This window comes from Jaculus jaculus, chromosome 3, assembly GCF_020740685.1.
Source record: "Jaculus jaculus isolate mJacJac1 chromosome 3, mJacJac1.mat.Y.cur, whole genome shotgun sequence".
Taxonomy (NCBI): Eukaryota; Metazoa; Chordata; class Mammalia; order Rodentia; family Dipodidae; genus Jaculus; species Jaculus jaculus.
This window is the reverse complement of record NC_059104.1, coordinates 154,938,586-154,964,096: the sequence shown is the minus strand read 5'-3', so window position 1 is coordinate 154,964,096 and position 25,511 is coordinate 154,938,586. Positions and strand designations below refer to the sequence as shown.

Sequence of the window (25,511 nt, the reverse complement as noted above, 5' to 3'; positions counted from 1 at the left end):
CCCCCTTGTGCATCTGGCTAACGTGGGACCTGGGGAGCCAAGCCTCGAACCGGGGTCCTTAGGCTTCACAGGCAAGCGCTTAACCGCTAAGCCATCTCTCCAGCCCAAGACTGCCAGTCTTGAAATGCAGAAGTTTGATGTTCGCTTAATGGTTGTTGAGTTTGCATTGTTCTGGTCTCTCTTTGTCATGCCTTATACCAGTTGGAAATGTTTACTCTGTACCTTTATATGTTCAAAGTATTTAACTTGTTTTATTTTACAGGACTCACAGCTAAGAGAAAATCTTAAATCTCAGAGGAGATTTTGGAACTATTATGAGTTGATCAAGTCTGTGGGGAACTTTGAAATTGGATAGAATACAATTTACATTGTGTGATGGCTTTAAATCTATTGGTGGCCAAGGGCAGAATGTGATGGTTTGAATAGGTGCCTCCCCCATATCTTCAGTGTTTTATTAGTTTTAATTTTGTATCTATAGCCACCTGGCTGGAGGAGGTGTCAATGGGCAGTTCTTAAAATGTGATGGTGGGTTTTTTGGCTTGTGGCTTTTCTCTCTCTGCTTGGACCTGTGAAAGCAAATCAGCTTCTTCTGTCATTATGTAACTTCCCCTGGATCTGTAAGCTTCAATAAATCCCTTCCTCTAGAACTGTGCTTGGTGTGGAAGTTCATCTCAGTGACCTGAAATGGTTTACTACAATATCCAACCAACATACAGAGCCAACACATTTTGCCTTAAAGAGGCAACTCTGATGAGCAATATATGCCACTGGGCTTATTCCAGCATATCTGATTGGACTGAGCTTGTGTGATGGTTGTTCAATTTCCTCCTCTACTGGAATGCTCTCGTCCTTTCTATCACAAGCATAGATCCCTAATATGCACTTATTTACAACATGCCCAGGATCAGCTTCTGTGGAGCACACCCTGCTAAAGGTGAGCTGGATATACTTCCCCTTTTTAACTACCATGTTCTTTTCTAATACTGGGTGAGATGCATGTGTATGCCATTAAGTAAAACCATGGTCACCAATAAGCCATTTCCTTTTTTTCTAGTTTTACCAAGATGCTCTCTAGATATACTTCTATCTTCTATGAAGGTACTCATTGTTAAAATTCTCTCAGGCATAGGTACCTTGAGCCAGTTAATACCCTATAATATGGTCTAATGGCAGACCAAAATACAGTTTTATAGATTTTTATGATATAAGTGATATAAAGCATTTCAATAACAATAAATTCAAGAAAATACTCAGTGAAATAAAAACTTGTCATTAAGTTTCTTTATCTTTTTTTTTTTTTTTTTTCGAGGTAGGGTCTCACTCTGGCTCAGGCCGACCTGGAATTCACTATGGAGTCTCAGGGTGGCCTCGAACTCATGGTGATCCTCCTACTCCTGCCTCCTGAGTGCTGGGATTAAAGGCGTGCGCCACCACGCCTGGCTTTCTTTTTTTTAAAAAAGTGGATGGCAAATGTACAATTTTAACAAATTGTCAAGATTGGCTATCTGGAATGATTTTACATTTGTAGGTTTCATCATGATTTTACTAAGTACACAAAATATTCAAATATGTATACCATGGATTTGTTTCAAAATTTATTCATGATTTGATGAAAACTGTTCAACAATGACAATTTAAGACAAGTCTATAGAAATGCAGAGGATGACAAATGCCGTGGGATTAAAAAAAAAAACAGTGACTGGAATATAAGTAGAACCAAGTGGCTTGGTCCCTGAACATAATGTCAAGTCAAAAATTAACTAGTTACCCAAAGTAACAAGTAAACAACTCTAAGCTTTTAATATTATTCAGAAATAATCATTAAACAAATTTCGGAAGTGAGAAGGAAGGAGGACAGTGTATGTATCTTTGTTGTCCTCAAGCATCACAAACTTCCTTTCGCCATCCTTGCTCCACTAGCTGTCCACGTTACTACTCTCAGCCGGAAAACAGACCTCTCCTTCATGTCCACCCCAAAAAGGCTTATTTCCTATTGTGTATTCACAGATGATATTTGTGAATACTGATTGTATTTCTATTTTTTTCTTCCTCCATTTCCTCATAATCCTCAAAGTCTTCTCTTTAAAATGCCCTTCCAATGAAAATTATTCTTTCTTATTTCTATAACTTAGTCAGTTTGTGTGTGTGTGTGTGTGTGTGTGTGTGTGTGTGTGTGTGTGTGTGTATAATTACCTCAGTATGGAACACAAGACCCTTATCATAACACACAAAGGAATTATTCACTTTACAAAGTAAGTTGAGCAAAAGGAACTAACCTGACCATGTTCTCATTTCTGAGGTAGTTTTTAATAGAAGAACAGAAGGATGGAGTCTGTGTGAGAGGTAAAGAAGAAAGAATAATGAAGATTAAAAGAGTGAGTTTAAGAACAATAGAACAGAAAATGACATAGAAAATATGCCTTTTAACCTGGAAGTAAAAACTTAAAAAAAATACAAAATAATGGAAAAATGTAAATCGCTCTCTGACAGAGGTTGAGTATTCTCAATCCAATAATACATTATGGAATTGGGGAAATAAGCATAGAGTGTATGCAGAGGTACATTGGGTCTTTGTTGGCAATAAGTTAAACTAAACTCCATCAATTTCCCATCACCAGCTGCTGGAACTGACTCTATAAGTGCTGTGTTTACCCAGAAAATAATGACACTTTAGAGATGATGCTAAGTTCACCTCAGCTGGGCATTCTTTGTCTAATATGCAGTTTATCTGCTATGTGGCTTTGGAAACTGCTAGGGGTTTTGCAGTTTAGTTACAAACATGTAGAGGGGCCTTTCTCCAAAGGACCTTCAGTGAGGAGGATTAAAATCTATGCAGTCTTACAAGTTTGGGAACTAGACACTTACTACAGCTTTCTATTGAGAAGAGTGGGGGCATGTCTGTGTTGATCAATTCTAGAGTTTTCCCTGTGTCTTAACAAGAGCACAGACAGCTACTCAACATCATACTGCCTATAGATCAGTTCCCATGATTGTGCCTCCATTTACTCTGCCCAGCAGTCATTAACCACAGCCATCTTGACCTGTCAGTCAACTGCTGCCTCTTGTAACCTTATTATACACATGGATTTCTGAGAGCCCTTATTTTTTTTATAACTCTCTTAGCTGTTCTCAGGATGTAAACACAACCACTCTTCAAGAATTCTAGAGTAATGTCACCAGTGTATTTCTCAAAGCCTTTGTAAACAGGCTTTGTAAAAATTTAAACAGGGGACTGATAAATGCTTTCTAAGGTGTGGGGCCACTTCATTTACAATCTATCTAGTAAGTCTAGAGTCTGTATCATGCCTGTCAAGAATGAATAAGAGTAAGGACTTGAAATTAAATGAAAAAAGTTACTTTTTACTTTATTGATCTTTTGGATTTTTAAATTTTATATATCCCTTGAAATTTAATTTGTAATATTTAATTTAAAATTAATATACTTTTAAGTATACAAGAAGCACACAGATATACAATTGTCTTCAACTGTTGTTGTCACTCATAGTTACCACATTATAGCTTCTGTAACAGTATCTATTCCTCTGCCTCTTCAGGAAGATAACAGAGTGAAGTAGAAACACAAATGTGGCTATACACACACACATACACACACACACACATACACACACACACACACACACATACACATACACTGTTTGAAAGAGATGATGCCAATTAATTTTCTTAGTAATGTATGCCGTACTATTTAAGTACAAAATTTCAATGTATGCTACTATATTTTTCCAGAAAAATTAAACATCTAACTTTGCTAATAATTCTGTAGTGAAAATCTAAAAAATATGGGAAGTTTTATACAACCAAGCAGGAAAACTTTCTTATCCATAATTTGGTTTAGTTCAATACTTTTGCTAATTTTTGTGTCACTTCGGTCATTATATAACAAAGATCTCTAATGGAAGGAAATTAAGCATTGGGAGTACAACTGATACTTTGGGTAATTAAAAAGCTTATCACATTTTTCATTTGCTCCTTCACTTAACAGTGAAGTTATTGAGTAGTTATGATTTACTGTACACTATGAACAAAACAATGTCTTCTCTGGGGAGCTTTTCTTATCAAAGAGAAATGATAAAACAACAAAAGAACCACAGTATCATTAGAGCTCCTTGAGAGAGGGATTTGAATGTAAAACAAAATTATTTAAACAGGAAAAGAAGAGCATTATTCCTCAGGATTCAAACTTTAATGGTTTTCAAAATATGTTGTTCTGTTGTCTTTAGGAAAGGAAGATATGTACATTCATCTTAGAAAACACATTACTTCGCAAAGTAAAATTAAAGGGCAGACTTAAACACAGTAGAACCAACTAAAAAGATAACATTAATTTCCTTTTCTCAAAAGTTTGTTTAAATCAAGATAATGCTTGTTATTACCATGGTAACCAAGTGTTGAATAACAGTGGATTCTATTTAAACAACTGTTTTCAAAGCAGCATTAAAAAGACATCCAAATGACACTACTTTAAACAGATCAAGAAACCTAATGGCAGAGCAAGAATATTGTCTTATTAAAGATGAAGTCAACTCCTCCATGATAGAATTCAAAAGAAAACAACTATAAGTTTAGAAGAAAAATATCACCTGCCTATTTTAGCTTCATACAACTTCCTTTTCATAAATGTTAAGGCCAGTGAGAAAATAATTTAAAAATAAAATTCTTCTGCCTTATACATAGATACAAGTAAAAAATTTTATATGCAAAACTGCATATGATGAGAACACAGAGCCCAATACATGTAAAAGCAGAGATGTTAAATCAATGTCATCTCCAATTGAGCTAGACAGCTAAAAGTACAAAAACCCTGTACTTGGCCTAGATCCATGATCATTGTCCTGTGAAGTTTTGTACTAAAATATCTCTATGTTCATTTCGACTTGATGTATATAAAATGAAAGTACTTTATTTTGCAAGATACTTCTCTATAAGCATACATTGTTTTGCAGCTATAATGATCTGAATAAAAATAAATAAATGAAGAAACAGTTCCCTCAATCCTGTATGTTTTAGGTGAAAAAAACACAAAAACAGTGCCTGGGACATACAACTAGCAGGAGCAAAAAGGCAAAAGGCAAACAAAATCAAAAAACAAAGCAAACTTTCCAGATCAGAGTTGGTTCTGCTGTTTTCTCTAGAGAAAAATATTTGAGGATTACAAAATAAAAGAAAGATGCACATACAAACTGTAAGCCTCAACACCTGGTGCTTTTAAACATTGTAGTCTACAAGGAGACAGTGCATGATTACACAAGGAAAATTTATTTAATAGGTCCTTGTAATTTTAAGGAAACAGTGATAAATTCTATTGCTCTGCCACTTATTATTCTGCTTCCTACTTATTAAAAATACAGTTGAAAAAATCAGTTTTTAAAAAGTACAAACAGATGCCATGGCCTCCAAATCCACCAATGAGTCAATGTGTATAGCTGGCTTTCTTCTAAAATATAAATTCTCTTTTATTGTCATACAGGCGAGGCTATAACAAAAAATTGACAGACGAAACAAGAAAGCACGTGTTCAGGGAAAGTGAAAGCAAATAACAGAGGCAGTTTTGGATAAGCACATTATTGTTACAAAGCTTCCCCAACACAATCCACCTTTTGAGGAAAATGCTATACTTATGTTTGTCACAGCAAATGCATTTTTTTAAATGTTGGCATTGAACAAAAGAAACACCTCAAAGTGATCAAGGCTCAGCTTGATACTAATTCAGTTTCTGCTTTGTACCTAAACTCTGAAAACTCCCCTGGGCACATAGAAGGAATAAGCCATTTTTGTCTAAAACCCAAGGAAAATATTGTTTTTATTTGATGTTTGAAACTATTCTAACTTAAAACCTTGGGTGATGAAAATGAATGCCACGCAATACATGTTCATTTGAAATCTATGAAAACCAACCTCGTCTGGAGTCATTTATGTTCTTAAATAGTGGACCTCATGGACAAAGATGGGGCCTATGGGATGTGTGAATCAGGGAAGAGTAACCTGCCAAAATTAGGCTGTTTGAGTGGATAAAACTGGGTTTTCCTGAAGTCCTTTGTTTTCCTCTTGCAATAGCTCTCCTATTACCAGGACTTCTTGTCCTTCACTTAGCCAAACCTTGCCCAATATATAAGGGCCAACTTAGAGCTTCACTCCTTGAAAGGTTTTGACAGACTATGCTAAACAGTAGGAACCTTTTATTCTTACTGAACTCCCACTGAGCTCATAGTTAATGGGGAGACAGTACAACACAAGGAGGTTAGACAGTGTGGTATAGTTTCTTTGGCTTAGCATTAATTTAAAAAAAAATAACTACAAAGATAGTTCAAATTTATTCTATAGTTCTACCTCCTCATCTGTCACCCTGAAATTAATATTCAGTTTTGTTAACATAGTCTGTTCCAATTTCTAATATCATTGTGCTTTACCATTTCTCCTTGAGTCTAAGAAAGTCTAAAAACTTTCTCTCTAGCTGTCCTCATTGTCATATTTTGCATGTTGTCTAAATGTTTACTTTAAGATCTTGATATAGTAATCATAGTTTATAAAAATGACTAGTTCAATAATTCTAACATTATTGCTAAAGCTGACTGATTTACTAGTTGTTTGGTCTCTTCATTATTTGTTTTTGTTGTTGTTTGCTTATAGTCTATGAACCTAATTTTTATAAAGCCAAACAGGATACATTGGACAGCAGAAGCTGCAGTTACATGGCCTTCAGTCAAGTAGTGACTGAAAGGAGCAGGGCAGGCAGAGGGTAGCTATAGCCCTGTGATCTAGTGTCAGGGTTTCAGTGAGCTTGTGTCCCATAACTCTAAAGATCTACAAAGCTTCTTAGTTTTTGCCTTCTCAGCTTCCACAGGACAGATATCACATATCACAGGTCAGGTGGGTGATGGAGTTGTGACTTCCCTTCTCTCAGATACATTATACTCCAATTTATCCCCAGTAGGTTAGACTCTGGTAAAAGATCCTCTTGAGAGCAATGCTGTTAAGACCAGAGTGTTCAAGCATATTTAAAGATAGCTTGTTTTTCCTATCCCCTGCCAGAAGTCCAAAGACTTTTTCTCCCTGCTATTCATTTTGAAGACCTTATAGAACGTGACAAAAAAAAGAATGAATTATCAGGAGAGTGTTTGTCCATCAGCCTTGTCCACACTGAGCAATTCACTAATTACAGCTCAGTATTTCCCGCCCAGCCATTAATTCCAATGCAGTCCTGGTCACGAGTGTCTATTTCACCAAGGTATGCTTTACACATACCTATGTACTTGAGATCATAGATGTGCTTTGTTTTGTACTAGAAGGGCTATTGATGTGGTTTGTTTTTATTTTTATTTTCATTAATTAGAACCTTTGTTGTATGGACAAATCATATGCATTGGTTCCATCCCCCTCCTCCCCACACCTGCTTCATTGATTGCCTTCCTCAGTGGCCTTATTCTCCATGGGGTGATGAGTTATGAGTTATGAAGAAAGCAATCAGTCATTGGATGGAGGGCAATGTCTCTGGAAACCCCTTTGAACCCCATGGCTTGTATAGACTTTTTTTTTCAGTATATTCACTTTTTACTTGTTGATAGGTCAGAGCAAATACTTATAAGTCTATCCAAAAGTCTGTCAAGACCAAACATGACTGTTTGAGATCCATAGGAGTCTTCCACTGGTTGTACAAAACTTAATATGGTGCATTCTGTTTTATGACCTTAAGAACCTTACCTGAATCATGACAATCACTCAACCTTCAATTTTGATTTAACACTTTCAATTTGTTTAGAGAACAAGAACTCTGTTTATTTGGCCTCCTTTATAAAATACTTAGCAAGTACATCAAGAAAATGAATACACAACATGTTTCTTGTGATTTTAATAAGGGCACAAATGCCTTGCCTTCCTGCATTCTTTCAAACTGCTTGGACCATTAACTCTAGGCTGACTTGGCAAAGGGATATTCATTTTATTAGACATTCAGTACATGATGGTCACTTTCTTGAGGTTAACTAAGAAATCATGTCACCAAGAAAATCTCTTAATATTCTCATTTATCTTCATATTTTATAGTAAAATCATAAAGAAAATACCAAAAGAAGTATAAGCTTTTCATGGGAATTAGACAACTAAAAATAAAAATGTAAAAATAAATGTAAACCATTTCACTATAACATAATAAATAACTCTACTTCTATGTTCTCAAAATACTTATTTTGAAGCCTAAATGGTAGTACATTTTAGTAAATAAAACCTAAAAAATATTTCCTAAAAAAATGATAGCATAGTTTATAGAGTTCATGTTTATAAACTGAGAAGGCAAGGGAATGGCATTTTTTTTTGTCTCCAGAAAACAGATGTACATTTAAGTTATAATACATATATGCTTCTCAATTCCCTGGAACAAACATTTTGTGGATTTCTCAGGCCATGAAATATGGAATTTAAGCCCACATTTACTAAATGGTTTGTCATACTATGATAGCAAATAGCATGCATGCTAAATTCACGCAAGGACAGAGATACCGATTGGCACTTTTCCTGACCCATATATACCTAAATATATACACAGGTAATTTCTTCTCATTTCCCACTGCTAATCACAGGCCAGGTCAGCAAAGTTTCAATCACTTATAGTGTTTGAGAGAAATTTAGAAACAGGAAGCATTTGGTAATTGATCTATTGACTGTATAGGCCCCTATATGCCCTATTTCTCATTACTTATTTCTCTCTAATTACCCAGCAACTCACAGAAATTGGTACCATTCCCCAATATCTGCCTTTCACTTTTCTATTGACAAAATTTTTATGAAGTTGGTGGTAATTCAATATCATTGCTGTGTTCTGTTGTATCCATTGGATACCATACAGTGCTTCCTTTTTGACACTTGAGATTAAATTGCTCTACTTCCTTGAGAGTAACAGAAATATTTAATTTTAGGCTGTTGTCTAAAGTCTGGTCTACCCCCTTCCACCCAGCAAAACACTGAAAAGGTGGACTGCATCAAAGATGAATGTGTTTCAGCTCTAATTTAAAATCCTTGAATGTTTCACCAAACTCACTGGGAGAAATGCTAAGCTAATAGCAGTTCCTACAAGTCCCTCATGTCCTCACCACTGGATATTGTTCCTGGCTGCCTCCCACCAGCAGGGCATTTTTCTGACATTCTGCTATGGTTTATCAGAGATATTCAAGCTATTTCTCTCCTTGGAATAATGTACTACCCTAGAAAAGTCTTATTTATATCTAACACCAAGTTTGGTCTAGAAAATCCCCCAAATATCTATCCAAAGCTTCCTCGCCTTCCATTACAGAGGGCACATACTGCATTTATTTTTGTATCTAATGCCCGTATCCACTAGCCTATGAGTTTCCATGAAGCAGGGGACAGCACTGCCCTTACTACCTGTTACCTTTCATTCCTTCCTCATTTGAGTTAACACATATTTGCATTTACTAAGAACAAGTAACAAGTGCTTTATGAGAGGCCTAAGCCCAAAGATGAGCAAAGAGAGAGGCAACGCTCTGACATGATAGTGCCCAGTCTATTTCGGTAGACTCATGAGCCTATGTTTCACTTTGACTATATAGTTGTCAATGTAAACAAGTGCTCTGAAGAAAAAAAAAATGTTGTTTGCATATCTAAAGTGCCACCTACACTGAGGTGTTTAAGCCTTCTAGGAGGAACTGACTCCTGAGCTGTGATCTGAAGAGGATAAGAGCATGAGTGCTAATGTCAGGAGCAGGAGGGATGAAGGTGGTAAGTACTCCAGACCTACAAAGCAGGACATACTTAGATAGGGTCAGCACAAATGAGAAAAATGGAAGTAACCAAAGAACAGTGTTGAGCTGCAGGCATGGCTTAGTGGTTAAGGCATTTGCCTGCAAAGCCAAAGGACCCAGGTTTGATTCCCCAGGGACCATGTAAGCTAGAGGCACAAGGGGGCACATACGTCTGGAGTGCATTTGCAGTGTCTGGAGGCCCTGGTGTGCCCATTCTCCCTGTCTCTCTCTCTTTCTCTGTCAAATAAATAAATAAATAAACATAAACTATTAAATAAAAAGCAGTGTTCCTAATGGGTGTAAAAGAAGTGACATGGACTGAAATGAAACGTAGGCAGAGCTACACCATGGAGAGCCTTCTTTGTCATGGTTAAGATTTAGGTCTTTAACCTAAAAGCAATAGGAAGTGATTAAAGTGCATTAAGTGAAGGAAGTAAGTTAATTAGACTTATTCTTTGAGGTTTCTATGGCTATAGAGTAGAGAATGTATTTAAAGTGACAGATATAATAAATCTAATAAAAAAATAGACCAATGTTTATTAAAATCCTATTTTCCATATAATAGCAAATATGGAACAGGAGGCAATAACTAAAAATAACTACAATTTTTCTGAATTCTATTATACATAATATAGGAGCACATTTGCTACTTTAAATGATACACAGTACTTTCATTCTTCTCAAAATTGTAACAAACCTTCTCGCCTCCTTATCTTCTGTGTTAGTCCTACTAACTCCAATTAGAGAGAGAAACCAAAATAGCAATGCTATTTCTTTGAGTCTAAATCTACCAACCAACCAGTAGCCATCCTCTTTAAGCATCTTCTCTGGCTTCCTGCTGTCACAAAGAATGACATGTCCATGACTCTTCCACTGACACATTAAAACCAGTCCATCTCGAATCATTGAGAGGCACTTGTGAACTTTGATCCTATAACTATAACTTCTTATCTCTCCAGCAGTATTTTACACTCTAAGGCTAGAGAGATGTGTTAGTGGTTAAGGCACTTGCCTGTGAAGCCTAAGGACCCAGATTCAATACTCCAGTACTCACATACTCCAGATGCACAAGGTGGCCCATGAATATGGAGTTAGTTTGCAGAGGTTGGAGGCCGTAGCACACCCATATTCTCTCTGTCTTTCTTTCTCCCTCTTTCTCTCTCTCAAATTAATAAATAAAATATTTTAAAATTTTACATTCTGTTCTTCATCCTGTTCATTAATATAATTTTCACAAATATGTAAGCATGTTATAATTATTATAATGTAGTTATAAATATATAAGAAAATGTGCTTAACACATTTTCTATATATAGCCTACTTCCTGCTACTGGCATTTTTTCATTTCCTTGAATATACACTGTTTACAAATGTCCACTAGTGTTCTGGCAAATGTTCAAGAGCCAAATCTAAGAATAAACAAATAATAGACTTGCCTTCAGACTCCATAATTCATTAACTAAATATTATTTCTCACAGTTGTGGACAAAGGGAATTTGAGGACCAAAGATGTTTGGTGTCTGATCTGCTTGCAAGATGGTACCTTTTTGCTATGTACTCATATACGTTAAACCAGAAAGGAGCAAACTAACTCTCCTAAGGGTGCACTTCTTAATGTTTTCATCATGACAGTTAAGTTGCAACGTATATATTTTAGAAGGAAGTATAATATAAATTCAATGGTGTCCATTAATTTCTCTGGCATAATGCCATTGGGAGTTACTGAGGAGTGTCCCCTCTAGCCTTCACTGAATAGAGAATTGGGGAAAAAAGCCCTCTGACTCAAGCTGATCTGAGCTAACAGAAGCATGCTCCTGGATTTGCCTATACCTGTTATCATCACTTACTCTTTATTTTATTATTTTCTGAACCTACTGCAGTATGGCTTTTCTTTCCAACATTTTGTTTAAACATCTTGAAGTTACTACTTCAGTCTCCATTGCACTTTATTTTCTCAGCATCAATTGATATAAGCAATCAATCCTTCTTTTAATGTATGTTCCTGTGGTTTGTAGGAATCAAACATTCCTATTATCTTCTAATAAGATGGCAGTGCTTTTTTGATTCCTTTGCTGAGCATGACACACTGACATGTCTCAGAGCTTAGGAATCTTCTCAAGCTGTGAACACTCTTGAAATTAGATGCCATTGGAGAGACAGTGTCACTTCTTAGGGGAAGTTCCGAGTATATATAAAAGCATTTTTTTATTCTCAAAACCACTGATATTTTACTTAAATTGAAATATAGGGATCAAGGTCATTAGGTATTCAGCAACATTGTGGAGACTATTATGCAATAAATATACTATATACTTTTCTTAGTTGTTGGATATTCATACAAATAAAAACATCCATCTGAATTATGTACGTACAAAATATAAATGTAATTATAAATTTAAATGTGTGGATTTAATATGCAAATTAAATTCATATTATAATTGGAAGGATCATGTGTCTAAATGCAAACCAAACCATACACCATTATGGAAAATCACTCTGCAAGTGCTTTGAATTGAATTTGCCCACCACCACCATCACACAATAACTTCCAACCACGCACATGTTAAATCTCTACACTACAATGTGACTATTTCTGGAAATAAGGCTTCACAAAAGTAATTAAAGTTACATGATACAATGTGGGACCCTGATCCAAAAGGATAGATTTAACTAACATAATTAGGAACTATACAACTATGTAAACAAGAGATCTCCAATAGATATGTAGGACAAAGTCTATGATTTGCAAACATAATGGTATATACATTATTAGTAATTACTAATATCTTTGCATTCTAATTCCAAAATTTACCTTAGAAGAGAAATATGGATGCATACGTTAAAAGAAAAAAGTTAAATAATAGCTCAAATACATGCACATCTTCATACATACTAATCATTTACATTACCATTGTACCTCTGTTGGTCAAAGCATGTAAATTAAATTCTGAGGTTGTACCTACCTGTCCAGTCTCCTACTACTTTAAGATGTACCCCAAATGTGGCTTTGGTTTCAGTAGGACACTGGGAAAAAAAGTACCACAATCAATTAAGATGAATAAGTGTATAATATAAAGCTGTAATCTGATTACAGCTTTCATTCACATAACAAATCTCCTTATCGATAGATAATAGGAAAGAAAAACCATTCAATAGGACAATAGGCATTTCTCTAAAAACTCATAAGTCTATGTAAGGCAATAGCATAAACATATAAAATTAATAGTATTTAAATGTTTGTACAGAGCATTATTATGTTCATAATAACAAAATTCAATAAGTTAAAATCTTTTCCAACTTTGTTATACCTATTACAGAACTAACCATTGTACAAGCAGAATAAAATGAAAGAAAATCCAACAGAGATGAAAGAAAAAGATACTTGTTAAATATTAGCATAATTTGTGTACCACTAAAGGAAATAAGCAAGCAAAAGAAAATATCAGTTTTTCTGAAGTTGCCATGATGACAGACTGGACTGGACTACATAATGCAAGTTCATGACCTCAGAGCTCACTGTGCTGGAAAATTATTGTGAGTCATTTAACATGCAGCTGCTTGGGGTGAAACATCAACAACAATTTGCCCAGCAGTGACTGTGCAAGCTACACAACTGATCAGCCAGGCAATATGTAAGAACTGGTGTGACAGTGGCATGACTAATAAGGGATTAACCTATTGCTTTTTGATTGGGTTTAGTACCCACTCCATGGGAGGGAATACATGCCTGGTACTAAAAACCTATCCTAAAACTTACGGCTGGAGAAGTCACAGACCTTAAAAGGAGGCTACTAACGTTTGGTTGAATCAATATGCTATGTGCCCATCAAATTGCCCTCTAAATATGTATGTCTACACATATAGACTTGTGACATTCTTACTTTTGGCAGATGGTGATGACTACTCAAGAAACTCAAAACTCATCAATATTCTGAGAAGAAGGCACTCAATATAAACAAGACACTGATAACATATCATCCAAGACTCAGAAAACAATGTGGAAGAGGGAACAGAAAGAATATGAGTCAGAGAATGAGAAGTAGTGCTTTGGAATGCTATTATCCAGATATCTCAATATCAATTGCATTCGTGATCTCACAGTGACTTTCATAACCTGCAAAAAAACCCACACAATGGATGTTGAATGGATGATGAAGAGGACATAAGGTACCCATCCCTCCCTGAAGACTTGTGGACAGTTAATTGTGGCAGGGTAAGTGGCAGACCTTTTTATGCAATGATATGGTAGGACCCACATACTCTGATAAATTGATTCCCCACCCATGTTTATCTAGGAAACCCTACTTAAACTCAGTGGATCACACTCATACATAAGAAAAAAGAAAGACATTAAACAGAAGAGTAGTTGAGAAGAAGGGATTCAACAGAAGAGGGGCAGGAAAGGAGATCAAGAGAATGTAGTGGAGGCTGGAGAGATGGTTCAGTGTTTTAAGGAATTTGCTTTAAAAGCCTGACATCCCTGGTCCAATCCCCACTAACCACGTAGATCCAAACACACAAAGTGCTGTATGTGTCTGGAGTTTGTTTGCAGCAGCATGAGTTCCTGACACATGCCCATTCTCATTCATTTTCTCCTCCCTCTCTTTCTTTTTCTAATAAATAAATATTTAAAAATAGAAGAGTTAATATCAAAGTAAGATGTATAAACCATGAAATGACAACCTTAAGTAAAAAAAAATTTTCGGAAAAGAAAAGGTAAAGAAGATAAAGATCCCATGGAAATACAAAGGTACTATTGGATTTAAGAAGACAGACCTTAATATAACTTGTACCTAATCATATTAACTCATACTTGACAACCTTCACAGAATCATGTATGGAATCACTATAGCATGTGCAATATGAACAAAAATATGGAGACCTGGGCTGGAGAGATGGCTTAGCGGTTAAGCGCTTGCCTGTGAAGCCTAAGGACCCCGGTTCGAGGCTCGGTTCCCCAGGTCCCACGTTAGCCAGATGCACAAGGGGGCGCACGCGTCTGGAGTTCGTTTGCAGAGGCTGGAAGCCCTGGCGCGCCCATTCTCTCTCTCTCCCTCTATCTGTCTTTCTCTCTGTGTCTGTCACTCTCAAATAAATAAATAAATAAATAAAATTAAAAAAAATATGGAGACCTTAGAATCACCTTTCAGTGTCTTTTTTTTTTTTTTTCTAGGTAGGGTCTCACTCTAGCCCAGGCTGACCTGGAATTCACTATGAAGTCTCAGAGTGGCCTCGAACTCATGGCAATCCGCCTACCTCTGCCTCCCAAGTGCTGGGATTAAAGGCATGTGCCACCACACCCGGCTCAGTGTCTTTTTTAAAAAATAATATCCATCCATCAGTATTGCCTAAAGAAGAAGGTAATGATTCTTTAATGATTTCTCATTGAATATTTTTAACATTACAAAGTCTCACTGGAGGAAATAATAAAGTTGGTATGATATGTTGGTATGATAATTTTTCTCCTAAAAGTTAATAAATGGTTATGATTATTTAAAATTTCAGTTATTAAAGATACAGAAAATACATGTAGTGAACTTCACATTACAATACAGACGTTGGTCTGGAGGCAGGCTCAGCAATTAATTGTATTTTCTGTACAAGTATGAGGATCCTAATGAGCCAGAAATAACAAGAGTTCGAATCTTCAAACCCCATATAAGCAAATGGTCATGGCCACATGCACCTGTATTTCTGATCTCTCAGGGGAGCACGGAGTCAAGAAATAACCTTTCAAATAAAGACTATTGTCGTCGTTTTTGGTTTCCTAGCAGAACTAAATGGTAAGGCCATATTGCTAAAGACACCATATACTTTAGTTGCAAGACATGAAGGAATCAATCTGAACTGGAACAACTTTTATAGTGCAAGAAAGTGCTATCCAGGCTGGTGGGAGAGAAAATGTACCAATGGTTTTACACAGTTGTGGTCTCAGTGTGCTGTAATATTGACTAGCCAAGGAAGGTGTGCCCACTGGTACAATAATATTACAACTGTGATGGTGGTAACCAATTACCTTCTGATAGGATTAGAGGGGTGCTCCACAGAAGGGATTTCATGCCTGTTACTATAAACCTTCTCAAAAGCCCATGGGGAGCTCATACTCCCTCTGGAGGAACCTATTATAGACACATTATCATACTGCATTCTAAATACTTCTATACTCATAAATTAGTGCTTGGTCAGAGAAGTATCTTTTGCAGTGGTTAATTCATAGACACACAATGGATCAAATTTATAAGAAAAATTAGTGTTAAGTGTTCATTCCTAAACGGTGCATCAATATATAAATATGTTTTCAGGGCTCAGGGAAGTGGGGATGAAAAGAATATAAGAGCTGAAGGCTGTGGAACACTGTTTTCTGGCTTTAATATGGCCATGGCATTCATGAACTCACAGTAGCTGTGGTAACCTACCCAAGATCTGCAAAGACTGGGTACACCATCATGAATGCTAGGCTTCATGAAGCCCTACCCCTCCCAAAGGAGCTTTGGCAGTTAAGGGTTATTAAAGGATGGGGAGTCATTCTCTTCAGTTTTGTAGCCACTGTTAAGTTGTCCATGCTCCAGTAAATAACCACTCATGCATGGCTATGCAAGCAACCCTAAAGAAACAGTGACTCACACACACACACACAAAAAAAAGAAAGTAAGAGGGGGACATGTTGGGAAGAGATGTTCATCAGAGGTGAGATGGAGCCAGGCATAGTGGCACACACCTTTAATCTCAGCACTTGGGAGGCTGAGGTAGGATAAGTAGGATGAATGCTATGAGGTCAAGGACATCCTGAAACTACATAGTGAACTCCAGGACAGCCTGGGCTTGAGGAAGACCCTACTTCTCAAAAACAAAATAAAATGTGAGAATGGAGAAGATGGAGATAGGGTAAAGTGGATGAATATCATATTTAAAATTATAAAATTGTAAAAAATAATAAATATCCTAAAATAACATTTTACTCATGTTTGTATGTTGGATTATGTAAATCCAAGATTTACCTCTCCTAGGGCCAAAACCACACTCACAAGTACTACCCCACCAACCTAAAGGCCAGAAGAAACCAAACATGGAGGCATCTGGATCCAAGATTAGACATTTATCATAAGGAAGTAATAAATTTTCATTTACTCACTAAACAAATATCTAAAGAAAGCATACCAATTCCCATACCAACTGGAGCATGCACCTCAATCCTACCCTGCCTTATTTGAATTAAATGAACTCCAGTTGTTTGAGCCAAAAATTTCGGACTATACCTTAAATCATTTCACATTCAAAACACCAATTCCTGATCAATAATGAAATGGGGAGGGAATCCTGTCAACTCTATACTTAAAATCTATTTATAATTTAGTCACTTTCACCATCTCCAATGTCATGACCATGGTCAAAACCATCATCATTCCTCCACTGGATGACAGCACCACAGTTTTGACTGGTCTCCCCATTTCTGCCCTTGCTCCCCTCATGTACTCAACACAGCAGTCAGAGCCAGCCCATTGAAAAGTAAGCCATATGATGTCATCCCTCTGCCAAGACCTTCTAAAATCCTGTATTAGTCTACATAAAATCAGCCTCAAATGACTATGAGATTCATAGAAATATAAGCCTGAATTTGAGAGTTATAATCTGAGCTAGAATACAACTTTTGGAGAAGGTAACGTGTCATTGTAAAAATGAGACTGGATGTTTCAGGATTGTAAGAAATTAGCAAAGGTGGAAAGAAAAATAGATTTAGAGATTGAATAATAGCATGTTCTGATATTTGGGGATCATGGGAATGATAAGCAAAAACACAGAAACAAAAAGATTGAAATTAGTAAAAAGTCAGGAATCAAGCCAAATAAGTAGATGTACTGGAAACAAACAACAACAAAAACTGTTTCATTAAAGTGAACAATCAGGTGTATGTAATGCTGATCTGTCAAGACCATCAAGAATTGGCTTAGCAATACATGGCAATTTCATCCTGGAAATACTGCAATGGAGTGCTACTGTGGGCAGCATAATGGTAGATTTGAGAGTTAGAGAAAAGGAAATGAAGAGTTAAAACTGGGGGCAGTAGCTTAAAAGACTGAAAGGGAGTTTGTTTACATCCTTTCCTGTTTGATACCAGAAGATAAAAGAAGACACCCAAATCACTGATTAAATAAATCAAGACAAACCAGTTGATTTGCTCTGGATACACTGCCCTTCTGGTGTTCACACTTACCACACAGCTAGAATTAGCTAGCCACTGGGAGAATGTTTTCTTTTTCTGGAAGACAAACTAGCGGAGTTCAATAATATTTAATTATCAAAGAACTCTGATGTTCTGTTTTGTTCCATGGATACTAATGACCATCTAGGGAAATTCCCATCACTGTGCCTAGAAAATGGCTATGGCACATGCATGTCAATCTATCATGTATACCAGCTGGCTTTCTGCTTTAGAAAAGATCTTTGATATCTAAGAGTAAGACAATTTTTATGAGCTAAGTAGGTAGAAGACCAGAGATTTTTAAAAATGCAGGCTTCCTAGTTATATTTAAAAATTAAATAAATAACAACTATAATTTTTGTCTGGTTTTCATTGAAAAATGGAAAAACTCCCAAGAGTGACTGGTGGAGAGATTAAAAACAGGCAAACATAAAAATGAGTTAAGTATGGGCAAATTATGTAAAAGTACAGACAAGAAGCAAGCAGCTACACTCGCTTTTGACTCATAAGAAACATGTGAATCAGGCTATTCAACTTTAAAAGTAATGAATCATTCAATAAAAAGTAATAATGAATCATACATCGTAGATTACAGATGTCAGAAAAGCATGTCTGTCTCTGAATAAAAACAATAGGATATTCACAATGGCTCAACAAGTGAATAAGATTAAAAAGGAAGATCCTACATTATTTCTATAACTAGGAATATATGAAAAAATATAAAGGGACATAATATATACCTTGGCAAAATGTGAAAAGGTCCTACATTCTGGAGGAAGCACTGGGTCTCATGTTTTCTTTGTTTTGGCTTTTACACAATCATCTCTGATACATTTTTTTTTTTTTATTAGGTAAAAGCACCCAGTGCTACCTGCTCTATTTTGGTAGAAAATCTAAAATTTTATCAACACAGAGCACAGCTAGAAAATACTTTGCCAGGGTCTACTTCATTACTAGAGAATGAAGTGAAAAATCTGCACAGATTTTACTTAAATAAAGATTGAAAATGAGAGAAGAGTTAGGAAACTTGCATTCTGGTTCTAACAGTTTTATAAATTCAAATATTTGATTATACTTTCACTTGAACAATTTATATTGTAGACCTATCTGTTGAAAATATATTTACATTTTGAATTACAAAATTTTTAATTGAAATAAGTTTAAAATTTTAGGGATTTATATGCATCTCAAATTTAACTTCAAGTTTAAAGATAGCTGGAAAAGGAAAATAGCTATTAAATGAAATTTTGAATTGCCACTGTTATACTTTAAGATCCTTTCTCTTCTTTATCCTCCTCATTCTCCTCTCAACTTCCAAGATCAAGCCATTTATTCATCATCTACCAGCTACTGAAAGTGCTTCCTACTAAGGGATTTTTTTAAATATATATCTTACTTATTTATTTGCAATGAGAGAGAGAAAGAATGGCACACAAGGGCCTCTTGCCACTGCAAGCAAACTCTAGATGCATGTGCCACTTTGTGCATCTGCTTTATGTGGGTACTAAGGAACTGAACTCAGGCCATCAGGCTTTGCAAGCAAGCATGTCTCACTGCTGAGCCATCTCCCCAGCCCTACTGGGAGTTTTCTACTAATATTCTTCCCAGAAACTACTACTCACTAAGAAAACCTTCCTGTTTTACACCTATATCCCTTGCCCTGGAAGAATCTCAAACTCATGGCTTGGTCAACTAGAGGCTAAGACAGGTTGGCCCCTGACTGCAAAAGAGAACAACTGTGAAAGCATTTTCTCTGAAGAGCCTTTGCCAGCTGTCCTACAACTCTTTGATGACTCTACAACACATTTACTCCATAACAAGGATCAAGTTCGGCCAGCTTCTTAGTCCTAAGCCCCCCTCGCCCATCAGACCTTCCACTTCAGTATTTCTCTCTATCCTGCAGGAAACCAGCCTGAGCCATCATCTTCCATAAGCATAGGGAACCACAAGAAGCAAATCTGTTCCCACACATGAATTTTTTTGACAAAATTATTAGCATGCAAAGAGTTAGGTTTCATTATTGTGTTTTAAAAGAAATTTTGTTTTTTGTTTTCCTTGTCCCTTCTTTCTCTTATCACTTTTTCCCCTTTTTCCCAACTCATCATCAACATAGGCTCCATTCCACTTTCATATGATGTTTCCCTTTGACCTCTGTGCACATAATTCTTGTCATCTATTTTCCTCTCCAATGGTCTTCTATCTCAAATTGTAGCTATACTGACTCTAATACTCTCATATCCCCTTGTTGACATACAAGCATCTAAAAATTCATCTAGGAGCTAGGTGTGGTGGCTCATACCTAGAGACCCAGCTCTCAGAAGGTTGAGTCAGGCATATCACTATGAGTTCAAGGCCAGCCTTACATACATAGTAAATTCAGAAAGCCTGGGCTAGAGTGAGACCATCTCAAAAACAAAACTAAAGTAAAAACCCCTACAGAATGACCACCATATACACAAATAATTCAGACACACACACCCATACAGAGAGAGGAAAAAAAGGGAAGATCAGTTTAAGTTATGTATTTGTCCCTTCATCATTATCAGAAACTCCATTTGTTTCAACACACACTTGGGAGAATTTACTATGTCATGTACAATGTTTAGGTCTCGATTATAGCTGTGGAAGTAATACTTACAGTAGCTTAATAGAGACAATGCTGTAATCAACCACCCCATGTGAAACAGTAATCCAAGGATTAAACGTGTTAATTCTCAAGTCCAAGGTCACAATATTTAAAAGTGTCCAACCCAGGGTGAGGGAGTACGTAGTCCATGGTCTAAAGATCCGCTATTCTTTCTGACAGTCTTGTCATCAAACACGTTCTTGAGATTCAATCCCAAGACTAAATGCTGTTATACAGGAAGAAATGAGTCATAACGTCCTTGGAAAACCCACAAAATGATAGCATTTTTTCCTCAAATAAAGAAGACAATATCATAATGCAATAAGGTAATGTTAAACTACTTTTTAAATTTAATTTATTTTTTTTTCAAGGTTGGGTCTCACTCTAAGCCCAAGATGACATGGAATTCACTCTGTATTTTCAGTCTGTCCTTCAACTCATGGTGATCCTCCTGCCTCTGCCTCCCCAGTGCTGGGATTAAAGGCATGCACCATGGCACCTGGCTACTTTTAAGTTATTAAAGTTCCAATGTTTGAGTTGATAATAATGCTCAAAGGCTACCTTAACTAAAATAGTATTTCTATGCCTTACCTTTTGCACTTTGAAATTATGCTCTCGTGTTTAAATCTTAGTCTTCAGTAAAAACTAAAATGAAATTCAAACTATTGAATTTGTGGTATTTCTATATTTTATAGATATTTTTTCTGCCTCTTATTGGTGTGGTATAAGAAAACAATTGTTGGAACTTCCAGTTATGATGGTGGAGTAGGAACCATGCCAAAGCAGCCTAGGTGAGAAAAATAAAAACTAAAACAGCAAAATACATTCTTTAAAAAGGGAAGGTATATAAGCATTTGTCGACCACAGCAGAGAAGTCGGAGAGACCCACAGGTCTAGAGACCACAGAACTGGGAAGAAGTGCCTCCAGTAGCAGCGGCAGGTTCACGGTGCCTCCAGGGTCACAGGAAAAGTTAGGTGAGGGGATTTTTCCACTCACGTCAGCCTCCTTGCAAACTCAAGAAACATGGACAAGCTAAGAGGCTATGCAAGCAAGTGCCTTTACCTACAGAGAAATCCCCTCAGCCCACAAGTGTGTCTTAAAACTATCAGAAATAAATATTACCCAGATAAAATTCCAGACCCAAAAATGTGTTAATTACATACATTAGCCAAGCTTCCTACCACTCTAAGGGACAAGAATGACCTTGGGAAATACACACATACATCCTTAGGAAGAAATATACATTTTCTTTTTATTTTAATATTTTTTGTTCATTTTTATTTACTTATTTGAGAGTGACAGAGAGAAAGGGAGAAAAAGAGGTAGATAGAGAGAAAATGGGTGTGCCAGGGCTTCCAGCCACTGCAAAGGAACTCTAGATGCATGCGCCCTCTGTGCATCTGGCTAACTTGGGTCTTGGAGAATCGAGCCTTGAACCAGGGTCGGCTTCACAGGCAAGCGCTTAACCGCTAAGCCACCTCTCCAGCCCTACATTTTCTTTTTTTCAGTTGTATTTTCCTCAGAGATTTCCTGGCTATAAACTCTATTGCAATTCACTTTTCAAAACTCTGCCAGGATTTTCTAGTGCTTTCAATCACCGCAGAACACCCCTTTTTCCTTAATATTCTACCTCACTAAAGAAAATTACTTTAGATTCTTTACAAATAGTCAATATAATAAAAAGGAAAACTATCAAAGAATTTCTCTCCATTCTGAATCAATCTGTCAATAAATTTCAAACAAATATATTCCTTATGAATTATAAGGTATCAGAAAATAATAATGAATAAATGATTACAAAATTTCTGAATAGGTAACTATATTTCTTTGCCAAATGATAGCCTACTTAAACATTAAGGAAATTGTGAGAGCTTGAGGAGATTTTATAATGAAGAACACACACAAACATACACACATGCACACACAGAAAGATGCACTGTACTAATATTTTTTAAATTAATAATAAAGCATCTTACCATTGTGAGGGTAAATGGGTGGTTTTCCAATGCAGACACACTGGGACAATGTAGAATAATATACTACAAAAGCAACAAACAAGTAAGCTTTAAATGACCCAAAAAAGAATTCAGCTAGTCTCATGACAGCATATAAATTAATTTTCAAAAAATAAATAAGGATAAAGACTATTTTTAAATTTAATTTATTAGTTTTCTTTTCAGCAAATACAGGCAGTTTGGTACCATTGTTTAGGCTCTTCCATGATCTACCCCCTCCCATTGGACCCTCCTTGTTGATGTAAAAGGGTCGTGCATTGTGGAGTTAGCCCAAAGTTATTGGTATGATAAATGTCTCTGCATATCATGACCCAACATGTGACTCTGACATTCTTTGGATAAAGACTATTTAAAAATTAACAACTGACTCACCTGGCCAGGTCTTGCTTTAAAATCTTCCTTAACCATTCGGACTTCCATGACATCTGAGGGATGATTTATCACTGAGACAATGGTTACAGGCTTATTGCTCCGGATACACCTATAAAGTCTCTCAGCACAGTATAGACACAAAGTTCCAGAAATCCACAGCCAAGTCTAAGGGAGAAGTTTTGAAAGTATGCTTCAAGAAATACCTAGTTTACAGGAATCTATATGCTGCCAGATTATTTAAACATTATAGTAAAAATGTTCAATTTTAACTTTTAAAAATAGGACATAAGGCTGGAGAAATGGTTTAGCAGTCAAGGCATTTGCCTGTAAAGCCAAAGGACCCAGGTTCAATTCCCCAGGACCCACGTAAGCCAGATGTACAAGGGGGCACATATATCTGGAGTTTGTTTGCAGTGGCTGGAGGCCCTGGGGCTCTCACTCTTTCTCTCTCTCTCTCAAATAAATAAAATATTTTTTAAAAAATCAGATATAAGTAAAGCATAATTGATGCTCACTGAAATTCATTCAGATAAAATTAAAATATTAAAAAGAAAGTGATATTGAGACCTAACCCATAATCTATATCTAGTTGTAACTATAATTAATGTTAGAATTCTCACACAGCCTTCTGTGCACACACATTTGTGATGTATATAGACAATACTTTTCTATGTAATATAATAATGGTTAGGTAGCATCACATATGCTTGAGCAATCCTTAGTAAACAATAATACCCTAGATAAATGTGCTTAATGCAGATCTATATTGGACCTATGAACAGTACACTTACAATATACATACACAATGTTAAATATGTATATGTACGTACTTTGGAAATGAGATGCACTAGTCATGTTTCTTTTATAATTTTAAAATACTATAATGTAAACAGAAAATAATGTTTAAGTGTAAACAGGCAATTTTGATCAGCAAAATGCAATAGCCTATGAGATTATTTTCTATTATAAGTGTATACTATATCTACCTCAGCATTTTGAAGCCTCCAATTAAATCTTATTTTACTGATTATTTATGTATCATGTTATTTGTTTATTTACATAGGATCTCACTGTGTAAGTACAGGTTTGTCTCAAACTAGTCATCTTCCAGCCTCAGCCTTTAAGTGCCAGGGATACATACACTCAACATTAGTCTTATTATAATGTTCCTTTAAAAACTTTATTTGTATATTTGTACCAAGAGTCACTCTGACAATGAAGACAGATCATGTCTAATCTGCAGTGATAGTTATTATGACATTGAAAAGTAGACATGGTAGTACAAGGTCAGCAACATTGTCACCCTGCATCTGTGAGAGTCACTTCTGGATCATCATGTCCCACATAAGTAAAATGAGACTGATCATATCTCCCTTGTCCAATACTGAGCACAATGTGAGTATCAAGTAAGTTTGTGAATAGTATAACCTAATAGATATCTACAGGATTAATATTGACAAACAGAACTGTTTGTTATTATATATTATTTATTAGGATATTGTACTACAATAATTTGTAGTTGTTATTTTTCTTGTATTAATATTGTTGTTTTATTTATTCAATCTTCTTTTCTAAATGGAATAGAGAAAATATATTTGTGATGTCTTTGGTAGCAGGAATTAGTCACATATTAAAAAAAAAAAAATCACAGAAAGCAGAAACTTCCCATATGCCCAAGTGTGTAGGTCTTTAGTCTTGAAATGCCAGGTGTCTGTCACAGAACATGTACCAACTTCCTGTTGAATTACCCTGAAATACCCTATGCTGTATGAATGCACAGCTTCTCAAACACACTTAAATGTGGTGTATCTGAATCATATGAAGATGCAGGTTTTTCAAGGACCAAACACAGAATTCATCTGACCTGTGGAAAATTCACGTGGAACTTGGGCTCTTCCAGACAGATCTTCACAAATGTGTTCTCATTAGGCTCTTCTGATTTTGAGACTGCTCCTGACAAAGGCACATGCAAGTGTTCTGGGCGATACTCCAGTAACGAAATGTCCTGTGAGGGTGTTCTGTTAAGATTGATGCAGCCAGGAGGGTGAGTATCTAAATTGGTCTGATACTTCAACAGCCCTCTAAAGTTAAATTAGAAACAAACAGGGAAAGAAACTTAGATCAGGAGACAATGTAAAGAGAAATGATCTTTTCCTTTATCTTCTTAACTTTACACAGTGTCATCCGGCAAGTATTGCCCATGTGTTATATTTTAGAGGTACTGAGATCTCTTAAATTTGTAACAAATTATTTACTAAGCAACTAGGCTAAAATATTTTTCTGTTCAAAAAAAAAAATGCTACATACACCATTTGCATTAGGGGAATCAGGTATAATCTTCCCAAGTAGTTTTGAATTAGGCACCTTTTATTTGTTTCATTAGGCATTCATGTAGCCATCTACAAATTTTCACTTCAGTAGACACTTGCAATAATGACTACCTTGCTGCATGTCTCCCAACATAAAGGAAAAACACAGGGATCATATTTAATTTGGCTAAGTCTTGATAAAACAGGCTTTTCTG

At 36.1% G+C, this 25,511-nt stretch overlaps 1 protein-coding gene across 1 annotated transcript in view; it reads right to left on the bottom strand.

Annotated features, from left to right (window-relative positions):
- Positions 1 to 25,511, bottom strand: part of Nox4 (NADPH oxidase 4) — a 116,960-nt gene that overhangs the window by 30,212 nt on the left and 61,237 nt on the right. Inside the window, exons 9-14 of the mRNA XM_045146119.1 lie at positions 24,852 to 25,068; positions 22,988 to 23,152; positions 22,577 to 22,639; positions 12,737 to 12,797; positions 5,487 to 5,494; positions 2,277 to 2,332 (exon numbers count right to left, since the gene is read on the bottom strand). Coding sequence (XP_045002054.1) covers positions 2,277 to 2,332; positions 5,487 to 5,494; positions 12,737 to 12,797; positions 22,577 to 22,639; positions 22,988 to 23,152; positions 24,852 to 25,068 — 570 coding nt within the window. The remainder of the gene's footprint in view (positions 1 to 2,276; positions 2,333 to 5,486; positions 5,495 to 12,736; positions 12,798 to 22,576; positions 22,640 to 22,987; positions 23,153 to 24,851; positions 25,069 to 25,511) is intronic.